Source organism: Dermochelys coriacea, chromosome 7, assembly GCF_009764565.3.
Source record: "Dermochelys coriacea isolate rDerCor1 chromosome 7, rDerCor1.pri.v4, whole genome shotgun sequence".
Taxonomy (NCBI): Eukaryota; Metazoa; Chordata; order Testudines; family Dermochelyidae; genus Dermochelys; species Dermochelys coriacea.
Genome location: NC_050074.1, coordinates 86734806 through 86756377, shown reverse-complemented (window position 1 = coordinate 86756377; position 21572 = coordinate 86734806). Strand labels below are relative to the sequence as shown.

The window sequence follows — 21572 nt, the reverse complement described above, 5'->3', positions numbered from 1 at the left end:
AAATGAGGCCTGCAACATTGAATTTTACATAAAGGAATTATATTTTCTGCATTAATCTGAATCCCATTCCTTATGTATCCATCTTTTTTGAATCTTCCTTGTGTTGGAGTGAATACCACAACTTGTATGGTCAGAATATTTTAAGGAATAGCATCTGTTATGTGCTTGAATGACTTGTGAATAAATTTGCACACTAAGAGCTTGTGCTGTGTGCCTTATTAGTATTTCAAAATGGGGGAGATGAGAATCAGTTGGTTTATCTGTGATTTAAGACTGTCTTAACTACACAATTTGTTTTTAATCTGAAATAACTGAAGAAATGCCAAAGGAGGAGTGTGATGGGGTGGATGAGGCCCCCTGCTGGAGGCCTCAGAGTCCTGCCACGCTCATCCCAGGTAAGGAGCAGTTGGAGAGGTTGTCCAAACAGGCTAGAGTGATTGCAGGGGAAGCAGCCCAGAAGGGCCCTATAAAAAGGAGCTCCAGAGACGGTTCAGTTCCTTGCTGGAGCTAGAGGAGTGCAGAGGGGCTCCTGGCTGGCAAAGGGAACTGCAGCACAATGGACAGTTCAGTGCTAGTGGGGAGCAAGGAAGAGTTCCTGACTGGCTAGTGAGCCTGATCTTAGAAGAGCCCTGAGATAAGGGTAAGGCATTGGTGAAGGCTGGGGCTGCAGGGAAGTGGCCCAGAGAACTGAAGATAGTCGTACTAAAGGGACACAGTGTCACATGGCTGCTATTCTGAAGGTTTCTGGGCTGGGACCCAGAGTAGTGGGTGGGCCTTGGTCCCCCCCGCATAGGCCATTGGGAAATGGCCTACAACTGGACATCAGTAAACCTCCAGAATGGGACTGAACTGTCAGGATGCCCAAGCTGAAGACTGGGGCCAAACCAGACTAAGCGGGCAAAACCATTGCCTCCAGGGAGGAAGCCCTGCGGATACAGCTTGATGGCAGGGCTGGGACTGGTTTAAAGACTGCAGACACAGCCAACCAACAGCTCATGGGTGCTAACCCCGTTACAAGTAGATATGGAAGGGCAGCTGAAGTTGGTAGGTCCAAAATTAGACACCTTTTTCTTCTAGTTTGGGAAGTGAAGATGGTGGTTTTCTCGGGTCTCTTTCCCTCCTCCCCCTAACCCCCTCTTTTCCTCTGAACACCTCACCCTCTGGAAATTTAAAAAAAGGGGAGGGCGATTTTGTCATCAGCCAAGCTTCATGAATGGTACTACAATAACAAACTAGCATGCATGGATGGGAAAAATGGTAAGGAAACAGATTTCACTTTCAAATGGGTCATTAAACTAAGGTAAAACCAGTTAAAAAAAGATGAAATACCCTGACATTGTCTCCTTAAATGATGTACAGTTTTCCTACATGATTACAAAACCTAAAAAGACTAACTCTAGATGAAGGTATCTTATAGAATTTAGTTTTAAGTTGGCATTTTTAGCCCATCTGAGAAGATGACAACTAGAACTCAGTGACTGTTCAGGTTTACTGTAAATGTTGGTGGTTATGTTGTGGGGCCTCAAGTCTATGGATGTATGTAGAGGGCTCTGAGCAGATAGAATACAGTGAGGTCTTCATAGCTTTAGCAAGTACCTCAAAGAACTCTGGGAGGAACAAAGGGCTGGCAGATAATGCAATGAAGTCACTTAGAAATTCATGTCTATCTAAACATACTGTCTCTGGCTAAGCTTGAGTATTCTTATGACAGCTAGAAATTTTATGTCTTAAAAATAGCTATGGAACTTGGGAGTTCTGTGAGATCAAGTGTCTGCTCAGATTAATAGTTCTAATAACATTTATGTTAAAGATGTAGTACCTACTAGGGAAATGAGCTGTCATATACAGTGAACATTAATAAGTGAACATATTTTCTTTATTTTTTTAGTGTGTTGGTACTCTAACATCTCGCTAGTATCAGCATCATAGTTTCTGCTGTACCATATCTTTTTCTTGATGATCTATCCTGTAACACTGTTTCCAGACAAGGCACTTTTCAGAGGTGTACAGCACACAGGCTCCTAGAGCAAACTAATACCTGAAAAGAGGTATTCTACATCATTGGAGAGATATAGCCAAACCAGCCAAAAGCTAATGATCAGGAGATCATTGTAAATGAAGGATTTTCGCATATTAGTGAATAAATGAAGGCAGAACAGTAAGGCTTGTCCATTGTGTCCTCGCTACTAGACTAAACTTCACCAGTTGCTACCAACTCTGTGACAAACCTGTCTTGAGTCCCTCAGATTTCCCTCTCTGTACTCCAGTGTGCATTTTAATCTGCCTCACACTAAAAGGGACCCCTTGACTGCCTCTGGTCAGTGATCTACTTTGCCATAGGACATGAGGGAGTTGATAGATTTGTGTCATCAAAATCATAGGTTTAGACTACACAATGTCTGATGTACACTGGAAGATACTTGGGACAGGATCAGCATCTCCTATTATCTGTGTTCTGTGCAGCACCAAGTACATAGTCAGCACTAAGCAAATAAAATATATACAAGATTCACTTCTGAGACTTGATGCTTGTAAGTTCTAATTGATTTCATAATGTATAGTAATGTTCTGCAGCGTAAACTAGACTTGACAGTTTTGCAGGTGAGTCTTCTGAAATTAGCAAATCTTTGAAAATTGGGGAGAGGCTACCACTGTTTGGTGCTAAGTATGAATATGCATGCTCTAAGGTCTTGCTGTATCTGATGTTAGGTAGCTCAGTGAATTTGTTCACATGGCTCTTCTGTGGAGCGCTGTTGTCCTACAGTTGGTGCTCAGAACCCTTCATTTTCATCTCTGTTCATGGACTTTAGTTATCATGTATTATAGGGTTTGTTGAGAAGACACTTCCTATATAAGCTACTATTTTTCCTTGGTTTACCTCTAGTGATCAAGAGGAAATGCGGTTTCTGATGCTTGTTCATAGCTCAAACTTAATTATTTGGAAATACTTGAAAAATTCTTTTTCGCTGTTCTTGTTTTGAGTGTGGAGGAACTTGGATGTATTTTACTTCAGAAAAATTATTTTTGAAAATTTAAATAGTGGCTTTTGACACATTTTTGAAGGAACTAAGTTTAAAAATAAAGGGTGTTGTAGTCTTGTAGTGTACACAACTTTTTTTTTCCACTAAATTGAAATGTAAAGAGACGTTCATACACTTAACTGTCAGTGAAATAACACATCTGTGTTTTGATATATAATCACATATGCATACAAATGGTCAAACATCATGCACTAATTTGAATCTTACTATTCAAAAAATGTTTTCATTTGTTCCTATAAACTAGCAAAAGTAAATATAAAAAGAAAGCAAAATTATAGATGCCAATGTAAATATATAATTGTGAAATTCTAAGCCACAACTCTGCTCCAGGTCAATCAGACATTTAGCCTAACAGTAACATACATGTGTAGGGGAAAATATTGTCTGTTGAGAACCATAATCTAAAGTTTGCTAATAGTTTTCTTTGTATTGAATTATGATGCACTTGTCGGATGATAAAAATAATCTTGGGGGAAAGAGGTAAAAAATTTTATTTAAGCAACATGATATGAAGTGTTACTTAGTCTGTGTTAGGCTTCTTAAATTCATAGAGAATTAAGAATCATTACATTTTCATGTTAAGAGTATAAGCAATACATTTAGACACTTGTAGGAAGCTAATTTCAAAAGCAGATAAACCAGTAGCTGTCTAGAGGGAATCAATAGAAAGTGAGGTTGTGATATATAATTACACTCAAGCAAAAAAAATAAGTGTAACTATAGTAAGCATGGGACATACGCTTTGATTTTAAATATTGGGGCAAGGAGGAGAAAAAATGGGATTTCTAATTTCTTTTGGTATAAAAATTCTGAAAACTAATCATGTTAATGACACGTCAGTCTTTCATTAGTCTTTCTCTTCAGCAAAGATAGGGTTGTGTAAATGGAACACTTCTTTGAATCCAGAAATTCTAGGGCTGATCTCATGTTGGAGTATCTGGACTAAAGGATTTTATGGCATGTGCCCACATTATCAGAACAATTGGTTGTAATAACCCATATTGAAAGTACAATTTAAAATGAACTATTCATCTTAAATATTTCAGCAGTCTTTCTGTAATGAACCAGTGGCTAATTAAGTATGCTGATTAAACACTGACTTCTTAGAATAGGAAATGGTGATACCTTATTTGAAGGGAATATTGCATTTAATTTCTTCCCATGAAGTGAAAGTAACTATAAATTTATTTTAATTACAATGCAAACAAGAAATGCAATGCTTCATACACCCCTTGTCGCTTGCTCAGTATACAATAGGCAGTGCCTCCATCAGCTGAAATGCATGAATCCAGTGCTCATGCCCTTGGGTATCCTATGTTGTTAATAAATTACTAAAGTCTCACTTTAAGGAACAACTAACTTTTTATTTTCCATCCCAAAAATTTATTCATGAGCTCTTACACCCTTGGCAGCTATTGAGTTTGTTTCTACACTTTTTAATTTATATTCCATTTTTATTAACTGAACATGAATACAGTAGGCACTGATAGTGGCTTTCAGCAACAGCAGGTGGTTACCCAACAGGTGCGTTTAAAAAAAAAAGGGTGGTTGTCACAACCTCCAATAAGGAGGACTATTGATAGTAGCTAGGGACAAGGAAGACCTATGCAATATTCCCCTTTGGAAAGGCTATATCTAAGGACTAAAATAAAAACATGAACAGCAAGGAAGGGTAAATTAGCCAAGATTGACTTTATACCCTTTAGTAATGAAAAATATCATACTTGTAAAATACTCTATGAAGATTTCTGTTCAATTTTAACCTTGTTTTGTAAGTAATACTGAAAAATAAGATTTACGAAAGTAAAGAAGCTGTTTATTCAGAAATATCAACGGGAGGCTAAATTCTGTTAGCTTTCAGGTTAATTCATGAGTATTCTTAATAACAGTACATTTGTGGATCACCTTTTGGGAAAATCAGACATTTTACAAACTAGTTTAAATCAATTAATGTACATGGATGGATGGGGCCAAGATTAGGTCATGCAAAACATTGCAAAATTAAAGGAACACTCAGTTAAGCATTTAAAATTTTTCCTTAATACTTTAAATAATTGAATTTAAAATAACACTTAATCTTAATTTTTTTCATTTTACGCTTGACATTTCACTGTAGAATTATTTATAATTTGCAGATCTATTTTACATGTCAGTAGCACAGTACTGCAGTTCTTGAGTTGCAAACACTGCAGGGAATGTTTATCTATTTGGGAAAACTTTCCATTTTCACTAGCACTTACATTTCTATTGTTTTTTGGTTTTAAATGTCCTAGATGTCTTATTTTAATCTAACTATGATTAGAACTGAATTTGGCTTGATTCTTAGTTACCTCATTCTTTCTTGTAAATATTTTTAATCATTTACAATATTTTCATGTTTTTCATAGGAACTAAGTGATCTACAACGTGACCCACCTGCCCACTGTTCTGCAGGGCCTGTTGGAGATGACCGTAAGCTTTTAATAATTTACTGCAAAGGTCTTAGTATATTTTTGTCTGTTGAGGGCGGGGAAGAATTGTCTAAAAACTTAATGTGTTTTGTCTTTCAGTGTTCCATTGGCAAGCAACTATTATGGGACCTGTAAGTATGTAATTCATATAATGGAAATAATCCCAAACCCCTTAGAAAGTAGGCCTGAGGTATTGACTTCTCTGACCGTGGAAAGGATTCATTTCACACGAGCATTTGCACACCTAAAAGCGCCATAGTCTTGGATTAAATTATCAGGTTATATGCAGGTTAAATATTTGGGGGAAACTTTTTGCTATTCTAGTAGTTTAATACTTAGAGTATTCTACATACTCCACCTACTTTGTTACACTTAACTTTCACTTTCTGTAAAACTTAAAAAATCCCTTCTTTTCATCTTGAAACTAAAAACAATTTAACCGTAAACAACATCAGTCTACATTGAACCTTTGGTTTACTATTCTGTTTCCTAAATGAAAAGCCTGTTGTGTAGTGTCGGTTTTTTTCCCCCAGGGATGATCAATTAAATACTGTTATATGTTAGCTTCATCAGTCCAAATGGAAAACCATTATAGTAATTCATTTAGTAGTTCTAAATAGAATTGTCATGGCACAGGGTGTGCTTGGGCCTTTAAAGGATTAAAGTTCCTCCCATTCCTGTGATGTGATTATACCAAAAACAGAGCAATTTTTGGACTTGTAGTACAGCAGTCATGGAAACCATAGGCTGCTGGATATAACAGAACTGCTTTCCTCAGTCTGAAGAAGGTCTGGGAGATGGTAGGATTTGCTGTAAGGCTCTCTCCCCAGTAGGTGGTTAGGGAAGGGCAAAAGTGCTAACTTTGTCAAAGGAAAAGTGCTTAAGAACAGAAAGAAGCCTGAAAAGGAAGCCTGAAGAGGATTTGAGCAAAGGACTATTTGGGAGAAATACATAAAGAGTGAACCTCTGAGGGAAGAGATGTTTAACCCAGACCCTGATAAGAGGATCATAGCCCAGATGTCTTTCCTTTTGGACTTTTTGTTACCACAGAGAGAGGATTTTTGGTTCCGTTGGAGGGCTAAGCCATCGAGCCAACAGGGGAAACTGAGGCCCTAGCCAAATCTGATGACAAGAAGGTGAGCAGCAGCATTATATGGTGAAAAGGAGAAAAAGGGAGTTGTGACTACTCTGGGACAACTTGTTTCAGCATATTTAAATACAACTCCTGCCTCCTCAGGAAAAGGATTAGATCTTAATCTACCAATGGAACATTAGAACCTGTTGTCTGACACTGTCTCTTGGTGGTTTTATCCGACTTGCCACTGACCCACAAGCTCTGTGACTGACTGACTTGGGCCTGCTTTATCAATAGTGGATTCATATTCACATGAGCTGAAGTTACCTTTCTGGTTTAATGACTGCTTCCTTTCTTCTATTCCCTTTGCACTACTGAAAGGTGAACAGCAAAACTGTGAAGGGACATGAATTCCAATGAAATTTATGTGATGAATGTCCCCATTAACAATGCTGTGAGGCTTGTTCAGCACAGGAAGTGGAGGAAGTCTTTTAAAAGAAAGCTAGAATTTGTCCCAATAGTGAATTACCTTGACGACCTGAATAACACACACACCCTCATCCGGCCCCCCACCCTTTACAGTTCACCTTTAATATCCGGTAGCAGAAATATTCTTTTTCTCTCCATGTATTGAACTTGCACAAGAATGAAGGTATAGTGGAGAATGGGAACAGATCCCTTTTCAGTCCATCTTCCATCCATATTTGGCATTAGGGAAGGCCATGATATTCGCATAGTGCACTTGATATTGAGAGACATATGAAAAATGACACATTCTCAATGCTCCAATTTCCTGCTGGACTGTAGAAAGCACAGGACTAAAATTCACTTTCAGAATTAATGTCCCATGTCTGGAAGTAGGATGGCTTGTATGCTACTTTTGGGTCCATCCAGGGTAAATATTGCACATTGATTGTTTCAAATGACAAGTCTGGAGGGATAAAGTATCTCTCTAGATACTAACTTTCAACCAGTAGCTAACTTTTACAGGTACAGTTAAAACAACAACAAAAACTAGGGCTGTTGATTAATCGCAGTTAACTCATGCACTTAACTCAAAAAAATTAACTGTGATTAAAAAAATTAATTGCGATTAATCACACTGTTAAACAGAATACCTATTGAAATTTATTAAATATTTTTGGATGTTTTTCTACATTTTCAAATATATTTCTGATTTCTGTTACAGCACAGAATACAAAGTGTACAGTGCTCACTTTATATCATTTTTATTACAAATATTTGCACTGTAAAAATGATAAACAAAAGAAATAGTATTTTTCAGTTCACCTCATACAAGTACTGTACTGCAATCTCTATCGTGAAATTGTAACTTGCAAATGTAGATTTTATTTTATTTATTTATTTTATTTGGTTACATAGCTGCACTCCAAAACAAAACAATGTAAAACTTTAGAGCCTACAAGTCCACTCAGTCCTACTTCTTCAGCCAATCGCAAAGAAACAAAACTGTTTACATTTACGGGAGATAATGCTGCCCGCTTTTTGTTTACAATGTCACCTGTAAGTGAGAATAGGCGTTCGCAGGGCACTTTTGTAGCCGGCATTGCAAGTATTTACGTGCCAGCTATGCTAAACATTTGTACGCCTCTTCATGCTTCAGCCACCATTCTGGAGGACATGCTTCCGTGCTGATGATGCTCGTTAAAAAAAATACTTCGTTAATTAAATTTGTAACTGAACTGCTTGGCGGAGAATTGTGTCTCCCCTGCTCTGTTTTACCTGCATTTTGCCATATATTTCATGTTGTAGCAGTCTTGGATGATGATTCAGCACATTTGTTTTAAGAACACTTTCACTGCAGATTTGACAAAATGCAAAGAAGGTTCCAATGTGAGAGTTCTAAAAATAGCTACAGCACTCGATCCAAGGTTTAAGAATCTGAAGTGCCTTCTGGAATTTGAGAGGGACACGTTGTGGAGCATGCTTTCAGAACTCTTAAAAGAGCAACACTCCGATGCGGAAACTACAGAACCTGAACCACCAAAAAAGAAAATCAGTCTTCTGCTTGTGGCATCTGACTCTGATGAAAATGAACATGAGTCGGTCCGCTCTGCTTCGGATCATTATCGAGCAGAACCTGTCATCAGCATGGACATACATCCTCTGGAATGGTGGTTGAAGCAAGAAGGAACATATGAATCTTTAGCACATCTGCATGTAAATATCTTGTGATGCTGGTTACAATAGAATGACAAGTGACATTGTAAACAAAAAGCAGGCAGCATTATCTCCTGCAAATGTAACCAAACTTGTTTGTCTGAGCGAATGGCTGAAGTAGGACTGGGTAGACTTTATAGGCTCTAAAGTTTTTTACATTATTTTATTTTTGATTACAGATTTCTTTTGTACATAATTCTACATCTGTAAGTTCAACTTTCATGATAAAGAGATTGCTCTACAGTACTTGTATTAGGTGAATTGAAATGTACTATTTCTTGTTTTTTTACAGTGCAAATATTTGTAATAAAAATAAATTTAAAGTGAGCACTGTCCACTTTGTAGTCTGTGTTGTAATTGAAATCAATATATTTGAAAATGTAGAAAACATCCAAAAATATTTAAATAAATGGTAATCTATTGTTTAACAGTGCGATTAATCACAGTTAATTTTTTTAATCGCTTGACAGCCCTACAAAAAACTTTAGAGTTCATAATCTAACTGTTGGAGCCTTTCTGTAGTGTAATAAATCAGGGTACAGTATGTGAGTTGTAGCTTTGGCAGAATTCTTTTTTTTTTTATCATTTTGACTGATAATTATTTTAAGCATCTTTTTATTTTTATCAATTTAAACTTTCACTTACCTGGTAAAGGTAAAGCTTTCTAACCATTAAAACACAAATTATCACTATTGCATGTCAAAATATACAAAGAGAATATCTTAAATCAAACTCTTATAAATTCTCAAGCAGCAGTTTTCTCAACTTGTTTAGCTGTACGTTTTGATTAGTATTGATGGAAATATTTTTTTGTTGGTGGGTGTGTGTGTGTGTGTGTGGTGAAATTGACACTTACCAATAAAAATGTAATCCTTCCAAGCCTAATTATCCAACGTTAATGGATTAGGCAAAGGATTATCTTCATTCTGAATTTTTATATGGTACATGACAAACGCAGTGTAAATTTGTTTTTCCTCTTCGTCAGTGTTAAATTTGTTTGATCTTAAAAGCTTTTAAGATCATTGACAGTTCCATTTAGTATGCATGCAAACTATCATCTTATTCCTAGCTAGAAGTATTGTGACAACCACTTTTGGTTTGGTATTATGTAATACTGACTTCTTAGCAGTACTGTTTTTTCAAACTTTTCTCTTACTGAAAAATTTCTTCATTTGAAATCTTTACATGAAGTGTTCACATGGCTTTCCCTATGGCACTCTTTCCTAAATAAGTAAAAATGATATTTATGGTGATTTTTAAAATAGATTTTTTTTTTTCCCTTCTCCACCAAAACAAAGAGCAACAGGCCACCTTAGATCTACATAGGGAATCTGAGAAGCCAGTGTTCTTGCACTATTTTGTTGCAGGCATCGGATTCCTAGCCATTACATTAAGGATACCAAAGAAATTTGAAACTATTATTTTTTTAGTCAGAAGTCACACGGATGCTTTAGCTTTGAGGCCCTCAACCACCTAATCTTGGGTTTTTTCCTTCATAATTATGAAAATGAAGGGTTTCCTCAACAGATGACTGCAACAGAAAGATATTTCTCTTTTAACTGTGTGCAACCTGGACTTAAACCTGTGTACATGTTCTCTAACAAAATGCATGTTCACAGATTTGTACAGGTTACAAAGATGTTGTGTGTTTTAAAAACTCGCTGATATCATGATCAGCTGAGTAATGCTGGAAAACCTTACTCTTTGCACCTGCAAAGAGAAATCACTTCCTGAGGTAAGTATATTTATGGCTTAAAGCTGGAGGAAGCCCCTGATTTTAGCAGAGCAATTGTGGTTCTATTGCACAGAGGGCATGATAAGGAGGGCCTCCTCAGAGGTTCTGTGCTGCCATGGAACTGAGTTCCAGGAGCACTTGGCTGCCCAAACATGCAAGGGGGGGATAGCTTGGAGCTGGTGGATCAGCAAGTAAGTAGATTCACCAGCCAAACATTCTTCCTTCTCTCTTCTCTCCCAAAAAGTGTTGTTCAGTAGGGTGTGGGTTTCTGCAGTAGTGGTCAGGGATGGCTCCACAGCCTTGGGGGAGGATTCTATCCCTCATTGTCAGCCGCATGCCTTCCCAGCACACAGCCCGCATACTTGGGTTGTGTGTTGGTGAATAGATTTTGGTCCAAAGTTGCCATAGTTTTGAGAAGGCTTTTTAAATTCAGAAAGAACCCTTAAAAAACCCCAGTAGCATAAATCCTGTTTTTTATCTTTTACAGCCTGATAGTGCATATCAAGGGGGAGTGTTTTTTCTCACAGTACATTTTCCAACAGACTATCCTTTCAAACCACCAAAGGTAAATACTTAATTGTCCTAAAAGTGTTATAAAAGTTCTAGGTTAGAGCTTTGTTTCTGTGTCTTACCTGTTTAAAACTCAATTTTTTGAGTTAAGAGCAGCAAAGTCAGTGTAAAATACCTATTCATATTGATTAATATAGCAGACCAAATGTTAAAGCTGGGTTATAGGGTCAGATATTTGTACAATAGGCTATGGTTTGAGCATTGGCCTGCTAAACCCAGTATTGTGTGTTCAATTCTTGAGGGGGCCATTTAGGGATCTGGGGCAAAAAATGGGGATTGGCCCTGCTTTGAGCAGGGGGTTGGACTAGATGACCTCCTGAGATCCCTTCCAACCCTGACATTTTATGATTCTATGATTAGTGGTGATAAAAGTCCACATTGTACTACTTCTGTGAGTGGCAGCTCTAAAAATAAATGACTGGATATTAAAGGGGCAACACTTATGGTGCCAGTTGTAATAAACAGAACTTGAAGCTAACCTCTTGGTTTGTTGTTCACAGATTGCTTTCACAACAAAAATATACCATCCAAACATAAACAGTAATGGGAGTATTTGCCTTGATATCCTGAGGTCACAGTGGTCACCAGCTTTGACTGTATCAAAAGGTAACTCCATAGATGTGCTAATGATTTTATGCATCTGTAATAGTAATGATGGTGAACATTTTGTTAACACTATGGCATTTTTAGGTCAGCCGTACTGTGCATTGCTACACTGACAGTAGCTGAAAAACAGCAGTGGCAAAGGGTGGGAGTAAGAACTTTTATCCTACACAGTATTTAAATGGGAAATTCCACAAGATTCCTGACTCTTTCAGATCATGCAACCTTTTTTACACATCAGATGTCGCATTAGACAGTGAGTCATATGTATGACTAGCAACTATTATTCAATTTGTGCCACTTAAGTGTGGGATGCTGGGAATGGAAAAACAATTCAGATGTAGGCATTGTATTTAGTATTTTAACATTAAAGAGGTGTCATGGGCGCTGGCTCTGAGTGGTCAGGCACTCTGCCTCCCTGTGACTGGCTCAGTTAAGGAGGGTAAGCTAACCCAGATCTGTCTGTGAATAGTTAATTGGAGAAGTAGCTGAGTGCTATTTAATTAAGGAACACTTGAGCCTTATAAAATATTATTAGGGCTCAGGCAGGAGCCCAGAATACAGAGAGAAAGCTCTTGAGATTGTTCCTAAATGGGGATGGGTAGGAGACTATTCCCAGTAATACCTCCTCGCAGAGCAGGGGAGAGGAACCACAACCAGAAGGTGCCAGGGGAGAGAGACAGTAAAGCTTCCCAGGGATGGAGGCCTGAGATACCCTGAGTCAGCAAGGTAGAGACTTCAGAGGTGCCAGCAGTGGAGAAGCCTGGGGACTTGTGGCAGGAGAGGCTTGTTTGCATACCATGTGTGGCAGTTGATTAAATAAACCCAGACCCCTGTAAGGGCACTGTTCACTGAATACAAGCCTCATTGAACTTATTGAAAGCACACCAGGGGAAACTGAGTGAGAGACATAACTATGATTGCACACAGGGCTTCCAGGGGGTGCTCCAAGGGTGGGTACCCGGTATATCATGGGGGGTTCTGGTGTGTGTGTGTGTGTGTGTGTGTGTGTGTAATAAAAAAAAAAAATCACAAAACATTAGGTTTACTCTCTCCTGTATATTTGCATGTAGTGTATAAAAAAACTTTCACTACACGCGCATATAGAGGAGAGAGTAAACCATATGTTTTCTGATCTGTCGTAAACCCACAAAAGCAAGGAGATTCCAACTTAAATGGAAAATCCTATCCTTTGCCCATCCTGTTCTTTATCCATGGTTTGGTATTAAGGCAGACCTAAAATATCAGATGGCTAACTGCTTTGGAGATCCTTGCTACATGTGAGCATAAATAGATGGATTTAGGGTGATGTTCAGGATTGGCTCTGAATCATCATCTTGTGGGGTAAATCTAGTCTTTTAATTATGTTTTTGTGGGGGTAAGGGAAACTGTTCTGACTATATCACTTTCTTGTGTGAGATTGCACAGTCTGTTGGCCCTCAAATCTTGAGCAAATAAAACTGCTCAATTATCTAAGCAGTCTAGTGTAGCATTCAGATTTTCTCAAGTTTTGAAGCATGTTGGCTCTTGGAACAATAAGGCTGAGGTTAGATAGTTTTGCCTGGCACAGCTCTTGATATTATTGGGGTTGTAGGAGTTCCATATAAGGTGCATCTTTCTTCAAGTGTAGGCACCAGAAGAACTGCTTTTCATTTCTCATCCATACTACTCATTACACTTACCCACCCTTTCCTTGACACTCTGTATGTAGTAATATAAAATACAATCCAACTATTGGTGATGGAATGTCTTTAAAAATGTACAGGGTTAAACAATGTAATGTTTCCTTAGGTACTTAATAAGGCCCTAAACAATGTCTCCTTTTAGAATACTGTCATTACCTTTTCAGTTGGAATAAGACAAAATTGTTAGTCTTCATCTGATCTAAATTGCTCCATTCAGGTGCAGCTATTATAGCTTCTTGTATAATGCAGCTGCTGCCCACGCACCCCAATTCTGTGCAAGACAGACTCAATAGCTACATAAAAAAAATTCTCTAAATTTACTTTGATTGCAGGGTAGATGCATAAGGAACATCTTGTGTATACTTGATTTGCAGCTTTCTGTATAAACTGGCCACTTCTCCTGTCACTGAGTAACTGTTGTCTTGTTCCCTATTAATGTCAGAGTTTAAAAAAAAAAAAAGGGGGGGGGGGGAAGATGTCAGCTATTTGCATCTTATCATTGTCTCAGATTTAAAGGCTACATTCCAATGTTTTTCTTAAATGCTCTTTTATTAGTAGTGGTGAATGGTCTGTCCCCTGGTTCACACTTTAGGTAGAATGCTTTTAAAGTCTTAATTTCATTGATGTGCGTATACATTGCATATCTCAAACTGGTGCCTCACCTGAATGGTTGATGGAAGTTTTTTTCACTTGCACATATGTTCTTGCTGAGCAGGATTAAAGAACTTTGATGTGACCATATGTCTGCTAAAGTGGTCACTGTTCAATGTGACCAGTCAAGCAACTTGAGTTGTCAAATATTAGTGTCTTATGTTGATATTTGTAAGTGCCAAAAACTTCAGCACAAAATGATTGAAACTGCCAATGCCCAAAATGCTATTTTGAATTCAGTTTAATACTACTTTTTAATGTGATAACATTAAATCTGCCTGAGAATGCCAAGAAATTAGTACTGACATCTGTTTGTGGCAAAACTTGTAGTGTTTTTAGAATTAAAAATCTAATACCTAGTGTATTTAAATTGGGTGAAAATTTTCATATGCAGTCTTACTGGAGAAAATAAATCTAAGTTGGCTACAATATGGGAAAAAATACACTAAAATCTGGTGTTGCACAATAGTGACACAACATAAAATAGATGCATTTGTAATTAGTACATGCTGATCCTGTGACCTTGCCCTAAGCCCACTGTCAGAAAGTCAGTCTCTCTCTCAATAAGAAACTAATTGTATTGGTTTTAAAGCAAAATGGCTTGCAGTCTGATAAAACGTTCACATGACCATATGTAGTTTTCTTTAACGCATGTAAGTCAAAATTGTCAGTTGTTTCACTTCTAAGGCCTGAGTCCTCCAATGAATTCCTCACAAGCACATGGGTCTGCAAGGTTTGTCGTATTTTGCATCAGGTTCTTGGAGTGTACACTCTCTGGGTCAGGAACCATATCCTCATGTATGTCTGTACAGCATTGAGCAGAATGGGGCCATGATCTCGAGTGAGGTTTCTGGGCAGACTTGTAGTATAAAGATTTAATACTAATGATGTGCATTTGTTTCCCAAAATTTATCACTGTATATAGTAAGGTATTATAGAAAATAAGACAAAGAAGTAAACCCTTCCTTAATCTATTTTCTTTTTTTAGTTTTATTGTCCATATGCTCCTTACTTTGTGATCCTAATCCTGATGACCCTTTAGTACCAGATATTGCACAAATCTACAAGTCAGACAAGGAAAAGTAAGTATAACTTTGATATTTAGAGGCTTGCTTTTACTCTGCTATGCATAAAACGTTCCCTCTCATTCTTCGAAGACATTCTCTTCATATACGCTCTCAAAAGTTAGGTATACCAAAAATATACATATCTAAGCCTTTAAACAATAGAATTTTAACAAGAACCCATGTAATAATTTTATAACTTCAACTAAACCACTTTAGTAGACTGTAGGGTTACACAAATTAACATTGATATTTCCTAATATTTTAGTGCACAGATCCGTACATACAACCTTGACACTTCTTTTGTATGTTTACATTAGTTTTAAATTACATGAGGACAAATAACAGAATATATTATTTGAGATGGGATGTGGTCCTGTTATTAGACTTACGCCTCTGCTAAAAGGTTAAAAGATATTGAACATGGATATTAAATTTTGACATTTGATTTCCCAAATACAACTTCTGTCTAAAATATAGAAAATATTGAGAAGTTTTTTCCATAGCCACATTCATCTAATAAACAGCAACATCCTACAGCAAAAATGGACCTTTCTTCACCTTGACCTCAATTTAGAACTGGTGGGAGAGCTTGTATCTGGATGGCAACCTAGGCAACTGGCTGCAGTAGTGCATATTTCTGGTGCAGAAGAGATTTAAATTGAAAGGATTTAATCTCTAAAGATACCATATTGACTGGATTCCTACTCTTTGGTCTTGGTCTTGTTCTCAAAACGCACGCCTGGAACTCCCAAAGCTGAATTTTGATGTTTCAGACAGCACTCTGTTACAGATCCCTGCCATGGGGTGGCTTTAAGCACTGTGATCCAAGTACATTGCATGGCTGTAGCCCCGGAACGTTTGGTACCAGTGTTTTGTGGTCTGCCGAGTCTCTGTCTTTGGCACATAGTAGAAGTTTATCTCCAGAACAGTGCTGTGTAGAGTGAATTCTCTGAGCATTTCAGACCTTAGAGGATTATGGCTCTGGATATCTCGGGAAGTTGATGCGTTGGCACACTATGGGGCACTTCACAGGGGGGTGGCTAGAGGCTGGGCCCTCAGAATATTGCAGACCAGACTTGGGAATTTCCAAAAGGTTCCCTGGAGTAAATTTGGAATGGCAGTGTATTTGAATCTCTGGAGCTTTCCCCTGGTGTATCAGATACTAGCACTGTGAGAGTGGCTTGAAGAGCTAGGTGGTGGTAGCTCAGGGGCAGGGAGAGGACAGAGGAGGAGTTGTGTATCTCGGAGAGCTTGTACTTGAGACAATTTCCTCTGCAAGTAAAGCTGCTTATTTCCAATGAGACAGGAACATCTGTATATGCTTCCTTCTTCTAATTCCTGTTTCTAAGCCTTTTTCTTATGTTTAGCGGGAATATGGATCTATTGGTCCTATAACCACAATCTGAGTGTTCCAAATGGTGGAATGATTGACTACTCAAATGAACAATTGATGTGATAACAGAGTAACTTGGAGGTGAACCAGTCTTCTACACCAGAGTGCTCAAAGTAGTTGGGGGATTGAACTTTATTCTAGAGGTCTTGTGGGACATACTGTTCCTTGGTCTGGATGGTCCAACTCCAGGATGTGGTCTGACTGTTTGCTAAAACAGACATACTGAAACTCAGTTTCAGCATATGCCCTAAACTGTTTTCTGCAACCGCATTCGAGTACCGGTGACATCTGAACAACATAAGTGCATTTTAGTGGGCCTGAAAACACAGTACATAATGTCAGTGAAGATGCAGCAAACACGTCTTGCTCTTAGTGATGGTCTTAAGCCCTTCCAGATTCCACAAATTCAGATTGTTCGCTCCCTGGGTCAAGTATTTGGTAGACACTATTAAGTTGTTGGTGGATGTGTTTGGGATGCATGTTGGCTACCTGTGCTTCTGGCTGAAATCCTAGCCCTATTCAAGTAATTGGGAGTATTGCCATTGACTTCAGTGGGGCAGTATTTCACTCGTGGTGTTTATGCTAATTGTTGGTAGCCTAGTGGGTCTGTTCTTTATTACCTTAATCAGTTACACTCATTGTTCCAGGATCTCTAGAGCCTGTAAAGAATATCTGGAAAAGATCACAACTGCTTGTAACATGTGAACAAGCTGGTGTGTGCCTGCTGCAATAATCTAAAAAAATACTCATTAATAGCAGCGCTAAGATGAATGTACTTGCCAGACAGATGTTTGACATTGACTGTCATCTACGTTACAGATAGGTTTCAGAGTAGCAACCATGTTAGTCTGTATTCGCAAAAAGAAAAGGAGTACCTGCGGCACCTTAGAGACTAACAAACTTATTTGAGCATAAGCTTTCGTGAGCTACAGCTCACTTCATCGGATGCATTCAGTGGAAAATACAGTGGGGAGATGTGCGTATCTATACAGAGAACATGAAACAATGGGTGTTACCATACACACTGTCATGAGAGTGATTAGGTAAGGTGAGCTATTACCAGCAGCAGAGTGGGTTGGGGGGAACCTTTTGTAGTGATAATCAAGATGGGCCATTTCCAGCAGTTAACAAGAACTCTGAGGAACAGTGAGGAGTGGGGTGGGGGGGGGATAAACATGGGGAAATAGTTTTACTTTGTGTAATGACCCATCCACTCCCAGTCTCTCTTCAAGCCTAAAAGTTAATTGTATCCAGTTTGCAAATTAATTCCAATTCAGCAGTCTCTCGTTGGAGTCTGTTTTTGAAGCTTTTTTGTTGAAGTATAGCCACTCTTAGGTCTGTGATCGAGTGACCAGAGAGATTGAAGTGTTCTCCAACTGGTTTTTGAACGTTATAATTCAAAGTAAAACTATTTCCCCATGTTTATCCCCCTCCCCCACACTCCCCACTGTTCCTCAGACGTTCTTGTCAACTGCTGGAAATGGCCCACCTTGATTATCACTACAAAAGGTTCCCCCAATCCGCTCTGCTGCTGGTAATAGCTCACCTTACCTGATCACGCTCGTTACAGTGTGTATGGTAACACCCATTGTTTCATGTTCTCTGTGTATATAAATCTCCCCACTGTATTTTCCACTAAATGCATCCAATGAAGTGAGCTGTAGCTCACGAAAGCTTATGCTCAAATAAATTTTTTAGTCTTTAAGGTGCCACAAGTACTCCTTTTCATGTTACAGATGGAATCTGATTTAGCTTTTTAATACTCTTCCATTCAGGAACTTTTTGGTACACCTGCAGATTGTCTGTAGTTCTTCCTCACTGGGCACAGTTTTCTGAAGGTAACTGAGGATTGTTTTCAATTTGAAAACTGTTCTGTTTGTCAAGGTGTGTTGGGGTCTTTGCTTTATGTTAGATGGAGGTTAAAGGATATTCCTCTGCTAAAACAGTCTTTCTTGTCCATGCAGTGGATATTTTTGCAGACTGTTAAGATGTTTTTTCTTGCCAGTTATGATGTTTGGTGTAATCAAATCGTCTAACCCATTTTGCAAGCACCTGCCCCAATGTTTGAACTTGTTTGTATATCTGCCTTGTAATACAAACCCTATTGTTCTCAAGATGAAGAAATCGGGGCTTAGCCTTTGCCTGTTCATTAACTCAATATTTCTTCCTCCTGTTGTTGATGGGGGGGCTAGGGGGTAGAGTTGAAAAGTCCCCACATTTCTTAAGGTGGTGTGGAAATTCCCATACAGTTTCTTGGAGAATCTCTTGGTTTATGGAGACTCCCTCTTTGAAGTGAGGACTAAGAATCCAATCAGTATGGAATGGTTTAAGAGAAGAAAATTTGCCTGCAACTCTGCTTCTTTGAAGTTATCCTTTGGTTGGCTTTCTATTAAACTTATCTCCTCTCAGATTTGGTAGGTGAAAGTTATGGCTGACTAAACTCTGGTTATGCTATACACCGACTTTTACCAATATTAACTTAGAGTCCAAGGAGTTATGTTCCATTAGCATGTGTTTTGCAGATTATGGAGACTTCTGCAGTTAGTGCACTAGTTACATATATTGGCATCTTAAAGGGAGGCAATTAGGTTATATAGGTTTGCAAAAGTTCTTGCTTCAGCCTTTTATTTGAAAAAGGAACTAACAGTTGGGGGACACGAGGCTACAGAGCCTACAGTCAGGAGTTTAATATACCCAAGTGCTGTTACCAAGGCATGGAGAGAGTTGGCAGTCCCCAAACTCCTAGATTTGGGAGTTCTGGCCAGTCTCATGAAGGAAGGAAGGAAAAGGCCCAAGGCTAGAAATGCAGTCAAATGATACTTTCGGAGAAGCATGATTATTTCCCTTTTGAGTGTCAAAGTTCAGATGATGTTGGCAGACAATGGCAGTTGTGACAGTAATTGTCAACTATAAGGAGAATTACCAAAAAAAAAAAAAAAAACTTCCTAGGTTTTGACCTAGTTCAATAAAAGACCTTTTATACCTAAATGATATTTTGGAAATAACTTTGTAATAATGATATTAACAATTTGACTTTGTTCATTCTAATGATATGTAATTAGCTTTAATGCAATTCTTACCTTTCTTCTGGGAAAAGTCTTTAAAAACTTGTTTAAAGTAAGTTACTGTAAAGTGAATTTCTACAGCCAAAATAGAATTGACATTGAGAAACAGATGGTGGAATAAAATAATCTTGTGCTTCAGTATATGGTGTGCATTGTTTTAATGACCTACTTACTTGCCTGCATTAATTAGCTAATGTGTTTCTAATAGTCATAAGTATGCTAGAGTTGTTGATTTTGGCACTGTTTAGTGCACTGTAGAACTACTAGCAAAAGACTGATTACATATGCACAAACTGTAGATTTCTTACATTTTAATGCAATCATAGAAGACTGCTGCGGTTAGACTTTATCTTTTTAGGTAGCTCCAAAACTGAGCATGTGTATCTATATGCTATGAATTATGTATTTTGTTTCTTGAGGAAAGAGAGTTACTATGTAAAACAGTTCTTTATATTTCACAAGATTATAATCAATCCCAAAAGGTAGAGAGCCAGTAACACATCATTTGAGTACTTACATAGGTATATATATGATCCACAGCATCTATCTTCATTGAAATGCCTTCTTTCTATACATACAGATACAACAGACATGCAAGAGAATGGACTCAGAAATATGCAATGTAAACTTGTGAAGACTTTTTCATATATACCACAGAGTACTGTAAATTCTAGGTTTTTTCAAAATTAGAAGTAAATGGAGCACAGTTTACTGTTTCAATGTACCATGAGGCCCTTTTTAATTTTTACCCATGTAAGTGTGTTTCTGGAGCAAGAAAAAACAAACTTCCAAAAATAATCTTAAAACTGTGATGAGACTATTTATCCTTTTTGTATGCTTTGCAAAAGACATTTATTGTGGTTTTTAAGACTCTTGGACTTCTGCATCTTCAGCCTACAAGATCCCTAATGCAGTTGTAAAGCAACCAACTTATTTTTTGCTGAAAAACTAGACGTTTTACATGAGAAATACTGTATGTGTCTTTAAGATATGTTGTCAATTTCATGAGTCCGTTCAAAATTTCATTCTGTTAGTTGTTATATAATTTGTATTTTTTTACTGTATAGACTAAATATATTTTATTTACCATGCAAATTAATTCATTTAGACTTTTTTTTTCCTTTAGCACAGTATTGACATGATACAACTGCTAGTAATGAAATCAATGAGGTGTTGCTCCCTATGGGCTATTATACAGACTGATTTGCAGATTTCTTAAAACCTAAAATGATCTTTGCACTGTAATTCTTAACATGCTGATTATGGAGAAACACTTGGTTTTTTTTATTCTGTTGCATACTTGACTTAATTTTATTGCAATGTGAACTAATTGCACTGCTATGTAGAAAGATGTAACTGTTTTGTTTGTTGCTATTCATGACTGATTTTTTTCCTCTATATTGGCAACATAATATTCTCACAGACCTTTTACAAATCTTACTGTAGCTTTTTCCATATAAATAAAATGCATTTTCTACTATTTGTCTTGGCTATTATTTAAATCTTGCATAACCTTGTAAGTGCTTGCTCTAAAATTAAAAGATCAAAATATTAAGTTATGCATGTGAATTATAGACAAAAGGGAAAGCCATGCATCTGATATTAATTCTAATTGTGTTGCAATGAATTTTGTTAGCCCAATTTATTTAACATGTTATGCCCATTGGTTTGTATTGTGTGGGATTCAACTTTGCTGAAATTCTACACTAAACACATACAAGTAATTCTCTTTTGACAAGAAAAAAATCACGGATGTTTGGGCATCAGACACTTCTCATAAATTGATATAAATGTATACTTTCAATATCAGAATGTCATGGTAAAGAATCTTCCCTCATTTATGTCTAACAATATTTTGGTCTAATATTTTTCACACGTGAAGCTAACTTTTCCATTAACTGTATCATCTAAGTCTACTTCACAATGCATGGAGAAAATCCATAGTATTGGAAAAGCAGATTTTGTTTTTAAACTAAAAATGAAAGTGTTTTAATCTCAAACCACAGATTCCCCTCTTTCCCCCCCCCCCTTAGGATGCTAAATTAAATAATTGTGT

The 21572-nt window shown here is 37.6% G+C and overlaps 1 protein-coding gene across 3 annotated transcripts in view; it reads left to right on the top strand.

Moving 5' to 3' along the window:
- UBE2D1 (ubiquitin conjugating enzyme E2 D1) overlaps positions 1-21572 on the top strand; it is a 26554-nt gene extending 4982 nt beyond the window's left edge. Inside the window, exons 2-9 of one of the 3 annotated variants that reach the window (XM_043519852.1) lie at positions 5429-5492; positions 5591-5622; positions 10367-10482; positions 10970-11047; positions 11553-11658; positions 14980-15073; positions 18227-18289; positions 20097-20998. In XM_043519852.1, coding sequence (XP_043375787.1) covers positions 10432-10482; positions 10970-11047; positions 11553-11658; positions 14980-15073; positions 18227-18287 — 390 coding nt within the window. In that variant the 5' untranslated portion in view covers positions 5429-5492; positions 5591-5622; positions 10367-10431 and the 3' untranslated portion in view covers positions 18288-18289; positions 20097-20998. Of the gene's footprint in view, positions 1-5428; positions 5493-5590; positions 5623-10366; positions 10483-10969; positions 11048-11552; positions 11659-14979; positions 15074-18226; positions 18290-20096 lie in introns of all 3 variants that reach the window. The other 2 variants (XM_043519851.1, XM_038411718.2) reach the window with 2 other exon arrangements.